This window comes from Plasmodium relictum (genome assembly GCF_900005765.1).
Source record: "Plasmodium relictum strain SGS1 genome assembly, chromosome: 6".
NCBI classification, from domain to species: domain Eukaryota; phylum Apicomplexa; class Aconoidasida; order Haemosporida; family Plasmodiidae; genus Plasmodium; species Plasmodium relictum.
In genome coordinates this window covers 423396-436671 of record NC_041684.1, presented here as the reverse complement: position 1 = coordinate 436671, position 13276 = coordinate 423396, and the positions used below count along the sequence as shown (strand labels likewise).

At 19.9% G+C, this 13276-nt stretch overlaps 3 protein-coding genes across 3 annotated transcripts; 1 reads left to right on the top strand and 2 right to left on the bottom strand.

The window, feature by feature from the left end:
• Positions 1-198: 198 nt before the first annotated feature.
• Positions 199-1050, bottom strand: PRELSG_0610500 (biotin--acetyl-CoA-carboxylase, putative; the record flags this gene model as incomplete). Its single annotated transcript, XM_028675562.1, has 1 exon — positions 199-1050. One exon carries the CDS (start codon positions 1048-1050, stop codon positions 199-201), a length of 852 nt encoding a protein of 283 aa, XP_028532138.1.
• A 1190-nt stretch (positions 1051-2240) lies between these two features.
• Positions 2241-3439, bottom strand: RPS2 (40S ribosomal protein S2, putative; the record flags this gene model as incomplete). The annotated part of the gene is made up of 2 exons (XM_028675561.1): positions 2241-2969; positions 3377-3439. The coding sequence occupies 2 exons, from the start codon at positions 3437-3439 to the stop codon at positions 2241-2243; spliced, it is 792 nt and encodes a 263-aa protein (XP_028532137.1).
• A 3219-nt stretch (positions 3440-6658) lies between these two features.
• PRELSG_0610300 (conserved Plasmodium protein, unknown function) lies at positions 6659-12922 on the top strand (the record flags this gene model as incomplete). Its single annotated transcript, XM_028675560.1, has 1 exon — positions 6659-12922. One exon carries the CDS (start codon positions 6659-6661, stop codon positions 12920-12922), a length of 6264 nt encoding a protein of 2087 aa, XP_028532136.1.
• Between the last annotated feature and the right edge of the window lie 354 nt (positions 12923-13276).

Below are 13276 nucleotides of genomic sequence, written 5' to 3'. Positions count from 1 at the left end.
CTAATTAAATCTTTATATATTTTTTTTCCACATCCTTAAATAAAAGATAATATATAAATATTTAGAAACTATATATATATATATATTTTTTTTTCTTTTGGAAATAAATTATAAATTATCGTATTTTAATTTTTTTGAAAATGCAAATATTCTAGAGATATTTATATGTGAATGTTTGAGTAGTATGAGTATAATGATTTAACTACTTTCATTAAGATATAAATGCCCATTATTTACGTTAATAATTTGATTTTTTTCATTTAATAGTAAGATGGAACCATCATCAAGTAATCCTTTTAGGTATCCAACTATTTGTCTATTATCTTGGTCTATTAAAACTTTTTTTTCATTATATAAAAGGCGCATTTTTATATATTCTAAAAATGTAGAAAATCCTTCATTCTGCAATTTGTGAATACATGCATGGAAATTTTCTATTAATTTTTGCATAATATCTTCAACAGATGGTATACAACTGGGGGCGTCAAAATAATGTTCTAATTCTTTTTTAATTGATGTATAATTATTATTTAATATATTTTTATCATCTCTCAAGTTTACATTGATACCAACACCAACCATTATACAAACATATTTTTTTGATAAGATGTCATCATCAAAATGATACAAATTAACAAGACAACCTGATACCTTTTTATAATTAATTAAAACATCATTTATCCACTTAATTTGAGTCATTAAATGAAAATGTTCTAATGTTTTACTAATTGCTACAGTAGATGTTTGTGCTAAACAACTGACTTTATTTAAATCATCTTTATTCCATAAGAAAACAAATGTTGTAAATATATTTCCCTCTTTAGATAACCAAAGTCTATTGATATTTTTTTTTGTATCTCTTGTTCCTATTCCATTTGTTTGAGAGTTACAACTAACAATAATCATATTGTCTTCCTTCAACTTACCAGTTTCAATAAATAATTGCATATTTCTCTTGCAATATAATTGTGTTGAATCTAATACATCAAAATGAAATCTCAGTGAATTTAATTCAGAATAATATTTTTCAAATAGTACATTTTCTTCCATTTTATAAATATATATCTTTTTTAAAAAATATTTTTATTGAATATATATAAAAGTTATATTCTTATAAAAATAAATAAAATAAAATAAAATAACTTAAAAATTATATTTTTCATTTGGAAGTTTTTATTCAAAGTTTAAAAAAAAACATTGTAGGAGTAAATAAATTACATAAGAATAACAATAATTCTTTTATATATTATTTCTTTTAAATATATATTGTATAATATATATATATGTTTTATTAATACATGCAACAAAATATAAAAAAAGGTAGAATTATATTTAATCCGTTGGAAGATAAAAAGGAATAATACTAATATTTTATTTTGATGGAGAAAGCAAAAAAAAAAAATAAAAAAATTAAATATTTTAATTTTTTGCTAATTCACAAAAAATTAATGGAATAAATAATTATGCATATAATACCTTTTAGTAGTAAATAAAAACATTTATTCCACATGAAACAAAAAAAAAGTGTAATATATCTTAATGTGATTTATAATTATAAAATTCTTGAATATTTTGATTTAAAATATTTCTCTATTTTTCAGTAGACTGCAATTTTTTTTACTTTTTAAATGTATTCTTTTATACTAATGCTCTATGAAATAAATGAATAAATGAAGCAAACTACTTTTTAACAATCTCTTATTCTTTTACATAAAAATTTTTATTTTTAAAGCAAATTACAATAGTTGCTTTTTTTTTTCTTATATATATAAATATTTATGTATATTATATAAAAATTTCAATTGAATATAGTTAATTTAAAAAAAAAAAAATTTAATATAAAAAGTAAAAGATAAAATCCTAGTAAACAACTGATATAAAATATAAAGCATATTAATTTAAAAATATTAAAAAAAAAAAAAAGATTTCATAAATCGAATATATCATTATATAAATTTTTTTTTTTTTTATAATTACTTATTTTTACTTTTTTTTTCCTTATTTTTTTATTTTATTTTATTTTAATAATTATTGTATCAAAAACACTATTTTAAATTCCTAATTCTACCTAATCATTATTTTAAATATAATTTTCAAATTTTAATGTGCATATATTGTAATATTCTAAAATGTTATCAGTTTATTACAGCTACACTCAATACATATATCAATATATGTTGTAGAACTAATATATGTCCATTATATATAAATAAGTATATGAGTGTACAATTTTTTCTATTTTACCACTCATCAGCAGTAATAGGATTTTTCCATTCTTCATTTGCATTATCATTCCATTCTTCTTTTTTATTCCATTCTTCATAAGGAGCTTCAGTAGCATATTGGTTATCTGCTAAATGAGGAGCTGCAGCAGCATTTTCTTCATTTGCTAAATTTTTTAATTCAAATTGTTCAGGATCTCTCCATAAAAACATATCAACCATAACATTCCATGGCTCAGATCTTTTTAATGTTCCCTTAAGATATAAAACTTCTTGTGCTAATAACCAATACATAAGTGCAATAGATTCCTTTCCCTTGTTATTACATGGAATAGCTATATCTACATGTTCTAAAGGAGAGTCAGAATCACATAATGCTATGACTGGTATATTTGCATAAGAAGATTCTTTAACTGGTTGAGCATCAGTTCTTGGATCTGTAACTATTAATAATCTTGGTTCAGTAAATTTTTGGATAATTTGATTTGTTAACATACCTGGAGTCCATCTTCCTGCAATTGCTTGGGCACCTGTATATTGTGCAAATTTTAAAACAGCTCTACTTCCAAATGGTCTAGCTGATACTACTACTACATCAGCTGGGTTACTTATAGCTACTATTATTCTTGCAGCTAATTGTAACTTTTCATATGTTTTAGCCAAATTTATTATGTGAACACCATCTTTTGCTCTTGTATATACATACCTTTTCATCTTATTCTCTAAATTTTTTGTTCCTATATGAACCTAATATTAAATAAACATATACAAATATATATTTACATTATCTACTAAAAAATCTTAAACACATGTTTAAAACATTACTTATAATATTATTAAAAAAAAAAAAAAAATTAATTTATTTTACTCTATTCTGTATCATTTCATATTATTTTCTTATTATTTTTTTTTCCTTTCTTTTTTTTTTTAAATTATTTTTTATTTTGTTTCATTTTATATTATATGTATTTTATTTATTTTCATGCATATTTTTCTTTTTTTTTTTAATTACTAAATATACATATATAAATATATATATTTATGTACAACACAAAATATTGTATTTTTCAAATACTTTTAATAAAACTATGGAATAATATTATTATGTTTTGTTGCTTTTTTTTTTTTATAAAAAAAAAAATAATTTATCTTACTTTACATATAAGCATTTTCGAAATGCTTTCTTCTTTTGGGGATAATGGCTTTTTGTTACTCATTTTTTTTTATATTTTAACACTAAATTATTCCAATTTTTGTCTTATTGTTTTATTTATTTTATTTCAATACAGTACTAATATTTTATGTAGAAATTGAATATGACAAAAACTTCAAAATTACTAAAAATTACTTTTTATCTACAAGCTTATATTTTTATTAAAGTTTATTCATCTAATATATTTAATTATAATAAAATTTATTGTATAAAAATAATAATCAAAATTTTTATATTTTTCAATTTACTTCATGTGAAAAAATGGAATTGTTAATTATATATAATAAAAAAAATAATAATATAATAAAAAAAAAAAATTAAAAGTTAAAATATAAATATATAAATATATACATATACATATGTATGTAGATATATAAATAAAATAAGGAAAAAATTCAATAAATTTTTTTTTTTTAATTAATTTTTCATTGTGATTATTAAAATATAAATATTAAAAAAATATGTTCTTAAAATATGTAATAAACAATTTTAAAATATATCACAAACATGCGATATTCTATATTTAAATAATATTTAAATTCTTTATATTACATTTTTTGCTTAAAATATGGGGAACTGAGGGGTGTTCTATATATTATATTTTCTTTTTGTTTTTTCATTTTATTTTTTTTTATCTTTTGTACAGTAAACATACATAAAATTTAAATGAAATACTTTTTCATTATCATTAATAAAAAAATTTAATTAAATTTGTTCATATTAATATTTCTTTTTTTCTTTTCAAAACAACAAAAAAAATTTTTTTACCTTTTATTAATTATATATATATATACTCTTTTTTTTTTTTTTGTCAAAAGAATTTTTTAAAATTTGATTAATATTTTCATAAAACATTTTACTTTTTCTCCAAACATGAAAAAATTTCACTATATTTGTTAAATCTTTATATAAATACATTCTTGTTGCTAAATCATTTTATTTTTTTTAAATTATATGAAAGAATATATCTTTCTTTGAAGTGTTGAATAAAAAAAAAAATATTATGCAATTGAATTGTTAACTATAGGAAATATATTTTAAATGAGCATTTGAACTTGATAATTATAATATTAAAAAATTATTGTTTATTATTTTATTTAATTCTATTAAATATTTTTACTATTATTATTTGAGTTAAAATGATAAAAAAAAAAAGAAAAAGAAAATATATTTTCTATTTATATATGTTAAAATCCCAGATACATATAATTATGCTACCATAATTTTGAAGAATTACATAAAATAAAAACAGCTGTATATTTACATGTTCATTAAATTAAAATGTGTAAAATGTAATAATAGCTATATAATATTTATTTTGGATTCTTTTTTGGATCCAAAAAATTTATTAAAACAAAATATAATTTCATTTTTACATAAATTATTATAAAAGGAGAAATTTTATTTTTATATACTTTTTCAATTGCTATATACGAATAAAAAGGAAACCCCCCCAATATTGATTCCTTTTTTTTTTTTATTTTAAAAAAAGTTTAATATAGAGGATTCCGTTACTCCATTTGATATTTTTATTTTACATTCTTCTTTCATATTTAATTTTAATTTAAAATTTTTTTTTTTTTTTTTAACATCTAAATTGAATCTCTTCCTTATTTTGAATAAGTGATTTAAATGCAAATTATATAATAAAAACATAGTAAAATTTAAAAAAGGAAAAAAAAAAAGGAACATAACAAAAATGTTTAAAATGTTGTGAATATTTTTTCTATTTTTGATTTATTCATTTTCTTGATTATAGACTTAAAATCATTAAAACATTTTAATCATTGTTCATTTATTTCTCTTTTTAATAAATGCAAGTCCAATTAGAATGTGTACAATTTAAACATTCAGTTTAATAAGTGGCAATTTTTAATTTCGGATTTTGTTATAAAACCTTTACAAATTTGAGTTTATCAATTTACAATAAAAAGCATTCATATAAGTATATATATTAATCTTAACTTATTTTCTTTAAATTATTCATTATATATATATATTTTTTCCTTTTTAATGAAACTTTTGTTTCATATTTTATGAAGCTTATCTACTTTTTTAATTTTCAAAAATAATTTTTTTTTTTCTTCAAAATTAAATTTAATTTAGCAAAATTAAAATTTTAAGACTATATATATATAATTTTATATTAGAGGTATTTAATCTGAAGCTAAAAAATGCCTGAACCTATACCAAAACAAAAACAGCTGGAGTTTATTTTTTCGAGAAATTTTCTTAGAAAGGTAAAAACTTGAATATGAAGAAATATATAAAAAAAATTCTTTATATATATTATTTTTTTTCTTCATTATATATGACTAAGTCATAATTTTTTTTAATTTTTTTTTTTTTCTCACGTTCTTACAACTCTTTTGATCTGTTGCAAAAGATATAATAATGTGCATTAAATTTTTTTTTTTTTTTTTGATGTGTGCATTTTTTCATATAAAAAAAAAAATAGGAAAATACCTGGATACTTTTAAAATTGCTATTTCACATATATTTTTTTTTATATAGCACTTATATAAATATATATATTTTTTTTTCATGCTATTTACGTCATTTAATTTATCTAAATATATATATTTTTTTCCGTTATATATGAGAATCTATAATTCATATATAACAATTCTTTATAAATTAATTTGTTTCCTTTTAAGGAAATGCTTTTAAATAAAAAAAAAAAAGGAAAGAGTAATAATTTTTGTGAGTTTAGTTTGTCAATTTTTTCTTTTAATTCTTTTTATAGAGCCTAACGTATTTAACCGATCACAATTTTAAAGAAAAAAATCCCAAATACAAGCTTTCATTGGAAAAGTATAAATCATAAGAAAGTACGTAATGCTAATATAGTTCAAAAGTTTTATATTTATTTCTTTTTATTACTAGTTAAATAAAACTAAATATTTTTGAATTATTATCTTTCAATAAAATAAGTATTTTCTTATCTTTTTCTCTTTCTTTTTTATTTTATTTTTAGAAATAATATTTCAATTATACTATAAAGAAAAAAAAATAAATATAAAGTATTATTAATAAAAATATATTCTCTTAATTAAAAAATTGATTTTTTACTCTTATGAGCATATGGCCATTAGGAAAAATATTTATGTAATAAATTACACATATATCAAAGTGGCAAGCATATTTGTATTAATAATAATGGTACAATAAAAAAAGAAAACAACGAATACAAAAAAAAAAAAAAAAATATTAAGACGAAAAAATGGAAAAGAGCTATCACATAAAGAATAAAGAAGAGAATAATAATAAATTAGATAAGTATTACACGAATGAGTTTCAAATATATAATAATCTAGAAAATAATAGTTATCATATGCCCTCCTCAAAAATGAATACATTAAAAATTAAGGGATTAATAAAAAGAAAAAATAAAGAATTTTATGATTTAATTACAGTTATAAGCCTAAATAGTGAAGAAATTGAAGAAAAAATTGCTTCTAAAAAAGAAAACTTGAAAGATAATATAGCTTTAATGAAAAACATGAAAGATATTATGAAAAATGAAAAGAAAATGTTTAAAGAAATAAAAACAGAAAAGAAAATTACCTTAAAAATCAAAGGAAATATAAAAAATATATCTCAAAAAAAAAATGAAATAATGAAGAAATATAAAGAAGACTCACTAAATAAATATATTCATGGGTATATAAACGACGACAATGAATATATAGATGATATTATAGGCTATCTGAAAAAGATTAAAAATATAAGATTTTCTGGAAAAGTTAGAAAAATGAAATCAAAGAATGTTCATTCTTCTCGCCAAGAAGATATTAATGATAGTGATTATAAAAAAAAAAAAGCAGAAAACATAAAAAAGGTACCTAAACATTATGGTATAGTATCAAAAAATAAAATAGAAAATAAAAATGGAGTTGAAGAAAGGATTTATAAGTTACTTGAAGAAAATAATCCTCTTAATATAAAAAAAAAAATGATTAAAAAAAAAAAGGAAAAAAAAGCTAAAAAGTATGATGACAGTGAGAATAAGAAAAAATATGTTAACTATTCACCTGATGAATTAAATGAACTAAATGAAAATAAAAAATTAATGAATAATTTACGAATTTCAGAATATATGTTAATTAAATTACTTAAAAATGATAATATAAAAATAAATAATGCAAACAATTTTGATGAAAAACTCAAAAAAAAAATATCGTTGAAGAATAAAAATAGTTCTCTAAAAACATATTTAGATCTTGAAAAAAGAAAGTTACATTTTAATGGTCTATTAAAACATATTAAAATAAGTAATAAGCTTATCCCATCGAATAATCATTCTCTGAAACATTTTTTATTAACAAAAAAACAAAAGGAATATAATGATAAGTTATATACTCAACTGTCATTTTATGACAATAGTTTGATTAAAAGTAATGGCAAACTACAAGAAAATTCTAAAAATAAAAGTAAGGGAAGAAAAAAAGTTAGGAAAAACTCTTATAAAAGCTATTCTCTTCATAGTGCAAAAGATCATGCTATGGCTAATGATATGAATTGTACATATAATCAAACTAATTTAAGTTCAAACAGTAGTGATGAAGAAAATTTTACAAAAACAAAAATAAAAAATTCTAAGGGTTATAATGAATATTTTAAAATATTTCCTGAATTTGAAAAATGTAAACGTAAAGGTATATATAATACTAACAAAAGAAATCAAAGAGGAAATGATATCAGAATTATAAAAAGTAAATCTAAAAAAATGTTCTCAAGAGATAAACTTAAGAAAAAATCAGTAGAATTATATGAAAATTTAATTGTAGAAGAAAAAAATAAAAAAATGTCTTCTTTTATCTATACGGGAAATTTACCAAATACAAAAAATGCTTCAGACCTTTTAACTAAGAATACCTTAAAATATATAAACGAGAAAAGCATGAAAATTAAAAAAAAAGGCATTAACAATAGGAAGTTAGATAAAAAAAGTTATCAAACAAATAAATTAGTGAGAAAAACTAATTTAATAAAGACAATATCAGATAAACTTAATAATAATGAGGAATTTACTCAAAAAAATACCCTAAATCCACATAAAGTAGATATAATAAATTTAAAGGAGGTAAATATAAATGTAGAAAAATCCTTAGACAAAGATACAAAAAAGCATCCTTTAGATTATTCTAACAAAAATGAATTCACAAATATTTTGAAAACTAATTCCAAAAAAATGATTAATGATAAAACCAAAAGTACTAATCAAAAGCCAGGTTTATCATCAAATGAATTACGTTTACTATTTAGTAAAAAAAATAATTATGTATCAAAAAATACAATTTTTAAAAAAGAAACTACAGTTAAAATCCCTTTTACTATAGAAAAGAATGAAAAAGAATGTTTTTCCATTTTAAATGATGAAAAATGTAAATCTACTTATTTGAATGAGAAATCAACAAATTTATTAAAAAGTAAAGGAGAAACAAACTCTATAAATAAGAGAATAGTAAATAATGAAGTTAATAACAAAGATCATAATATAGGGAATGAAATTTTAAGAATTAAAACCAATTCATTGTCTTCAAATAGTGATAATATCAAGAATAAATATTCTTCAGAGAGCAATAAAAATAATATTAGAGAAATTCTTCCTAATAATTCTGAAGACAAAAATAATAATGGTAGTTTTATAAATCAAAAGAAAATCTACCAAGTCTTAAGAAAAGATGATAATTTAAAAGAAAATTATGCTTCATCAAATAATTTTGTTGGAAATAATGTGGGAAAAACCCCAAAATTCAGCAGGAAAAATGAAAGTAAGGAAAGCTCATTAAAACAAAGTATGAACATAGAACAGACAAATGTAAAAAAAAACATATTTTTAAATAATGAGAATATTAAAATTACATTGAAAGAAGAATCATTAAGTAAAGATAAATTAATTAAATCTCCTATAAAAAGTTTTCAAAATTCAAAATTTTCTTTAATATCAAGTAAAAATGAAGTTACCAAAAATACATTTTCGGAAAAAGAATTAGAAAATATATCTACCAAGGAATTAAACAACGTTGATTGTAATAAAGATGAAATATTAAAAAAGAGTGTTATACATAATATAATTCTAGATGTTAATAAAAATGAAATTACAAGAAAAAAAGATAGAGATCCATCTTCCAATAAAAGAGAAGAAACAGAAACCAGGCCATCTACCACATCTTTTGAAAAAAATGTAATTAAGAATCAATATCAAAAATTGCAAAACATAAAAAAATATATTAACAAAGAAAATGAAGCAAAACAATTTTCAAATGTACTAGCCAGTGAAACATGCAAAGAAGAGATCAATGAAAGCAATACCAATGAATATAATAATATGCATGAAAATACAAAGCTAGTCATAAATGATTTAAAAAAAGAAATATCCACATTAGAGAAACCAGCAGAGGGCAGTAATAATATATCTTCTAATAATAATATTAAGGATGAAAAAAAATTAATTTATTCTAATAATAAAATTTTATTAAAACAAAGGAATTTACCGATAAAAAAGGGAATAAATACATACAAATATAATAATGCAGAATCAATTTTACTTGATGAAAATAATATATTAACAGCAAATGTGAAAACGAATAATGAAATAAAATCTAATAATTTATTTAAAAATGTTTTAAATAAAAACGACAAGCAACTAGAAAAAATGAATAAAGATATCCTTTTAAATAAAACGATTGTTCCCAATTTAGAAGTAAAAAAAAAAATCTGTAAAGAAATATCCTTAAAGAGTACCTTATCAAATCTCAAAATGGAAGAAACAAAAAAAGGAACAATAAATTCTAAAGAGATACATAGAAATAAATTAGAGGAACAAAGAAGATATATAAATGAAGATATATCAAGTAAAAATAAAATTGAACTAAATAATCAAGAACAAAAAGGAAAAATAAATCAAATGGATGAAATATCAATCATAAACAAAAATACATATTCTAAAAATTCATTAATAAATGTAGATAAAAAAGAAAAAGTGAATTCATTTTCGAAAAATGTATCTACTATAAAATCAACTTTAAATGAAAAAAATAATAATACCGTAGAAGATGATAATGAATTAGAAAATAATCTAACTAAAAAGGACACAACGAAAAACATAAAAATGGAAGAAATAAGCATATTAGAGGAAAATGAAAATGACTTAAGTTCTTACTTAGATTCAAAGTATTCAAACAAATTTGCATTACAAACATTTTCTAAAAGAATAATCAATAATTTATCTATTAAATCAGAATATGATAGTAAAGCAAACATATTAGAAAAAGAAAAAGAGATGAATATAAAAACTATTAGTAAAAAAATGATTATAAGACCAAGTAATACTGATTATAAAGCAGTTAATGAGAAACAAAATCCTTCAGTTACTCCTAAAAGTAATATAGATATAAAAATGAATCAAACAGAATCTGAAAGTACAAAAAAAGTATTTGTTATGACTAATAATTTTGTATCACTCAAGACAGTCAATAAAATCAGTGAGAGCAATAAACAAAAATTAGAATTTAAAAAATTACCAGACATGTCTACTACAAAATTACACAGTTTTGAATCCAAAATAAGACTAGAAAAGGCTAATTTGTTTGATGCAAATAATATATTAATCTCTCTGGGAGTAAAAAATGTGGAAAATAATTCTAAAATTAAAAACAAAGCATTAATATTAAAAAATTTATCAAGTAAGTACTCCATTAAGTCGGTTGTTAAAAATGTTAACAAAAATGAAAAAGAAGAAAATGACAAACCAATTATGGAAATTGGATCAGATAAAATTATGTTGAAAGCTAAAGGATTTAATATCAAAAATAACCAAATAAAATTAAGTTCAAAATTTTTATCAAATAAAACACCTATTTATATAAAGAATGATGACAACTATAAAAAAAATAAGGAAGGGACAGAAAAAGAGGTAAATGTAAAAAGAGGAGAAGAAAGTGCAGGCATTAGAAAAGATATAGAAATATTAAATAAGGAAATAAAGGAAGAAAATAAAGAGGTGAAAAAAGAAAATACAGATGAAATAAAAGAAGTAAAAGAAGAAGAAGAAAAAAAAGTAAAAGAAGAAGTAAAAAAAGAAGAAATAAAAGTAGAAGAAGGAAAAAAAAAAAAAGAAATAAAAGAAGAAATAAAAAAAGAAGAAAAAACGAAAAAAGAAGAAATAAAAGAGGTAAAAGAAGAAGAAGAAACGAAAAAAGAAGAAATAAAGGAGGTAAAAGAAGAAGAAACAAAAAAAGAAGAAATAAAGGAGGTAAAAGAAGAAGAAACAAAAAAAGAAGAAATAAAGGAGGTAAAAGAAGAAGAAACAAAAAAAGAAGAAATAAAAGAGGTAAAAGAAGAAGAAATGAAAAAAGAAGAAATAAAAGAGGTAAAAGAAGAAGAAATGAAAAAAGAAGAAATAAAAGAGGTAAAAGAAGAAGAAACGAAAAAAGAAGAAATAAAAGAGGTGAAAAAAGAAGAAACAAAAAAAGAAGAAATAAAAGAGGTAAAAGAAGAAGAAACGAAAAAAGAAGAAATAAAAGAGGTGAAAGAAGAAGAAACGAAAAAAGAAGAAATAAAAGAGGTGAAAGAAGAAGAAACAAAAAAAGAAGAAATAAAAGAGGTAAAAGAAGAAGAAACGAAAAAAGAAGAAATAAAAGAGGTAAAAGAAGAAGAAACGAAAAAAAAAGAAATAAAAGAAGAAAATAAAGAAGAAAAAGAGGATATAAAAAGTGTTAATCCAATTAATAAGATTAGGTCAACAAAAATTATTCTGAAACCTAAAATGTACAATGCTAAAAGTAGTGAGGAAAAATCAAGTATAAAAAATATTTCTTTTATAAAAAAGTTTCATAACATAAAAAATTTATCAACGTTAAAACAATTTCCCAGTAAAAAATCTATAGGCACAGAAAACAATGAAACAGATAAAACAGTAGAAGATAAATTAAATACTGATGAAAGTGAAAATATAAGTTGCACTAATTCTAAAAGTTTCAGTGTTAACGATAAGAACGAAAAAAATTATCATAAGGTAAAATTTTCAAAATCAATTAATTCTAATCCTATAAATGATGAAAACAAGAATACAGAAAGTACTATACAATCAAACCTTTTGCTAGATGAGCAAAATAAAAATGAAAAAAGTGACTACACAACAAATGGAACATTTTTGAATTCTAATTCAGGAAATTCATCTAAATTTAATTCAAATAATGCACTAAAAAATCCACTAGAAAAAAAATTATTAAATTTTCCTAAAAATTCTTTTAATGATTCGTTAAAAGGAACTTCATCCAAAGAAACTAATGATATAAACAATTTTTCAAAAGATAACCCATTTTTAGATAAAATTGAAGGAAACAAACCTCCTGTATTAAAGCATGAAAAAAGTATCCCTAATACGAAAGAAATTTTAAAATATCTTAAAAATTCCAAAAACGCATTAATGCCAAAGGGAAAAAATGTTCCTACTTTTAAAAAAGAAAATAATTTTTAATAAATAAAACATATTATTATTTATTATAAAATAGAATATTATCTTGAAAATATATAACATAAACTAAATTAAAAAAAAAAATAAAATAATTTATAATTATATGAATTAATGGTATATATTAATGAAATAAAAGTATCTTCGCAAGAAAAATAATCCAAAGTATACAATTCTAATCATATAGATTAATTTAACATACAGAAAAATAAAAATAATAGAAAAAATATTATGAGAAATGAGATCAATACAATTAAAAAAAAAAAATTATACAAAAAATTATTATAAAAAGTAATAAATAAATGCTTTTTTGTTAAGCAAAGAATGAAAAGAGTAAAATATATTGAAGATTATATCATA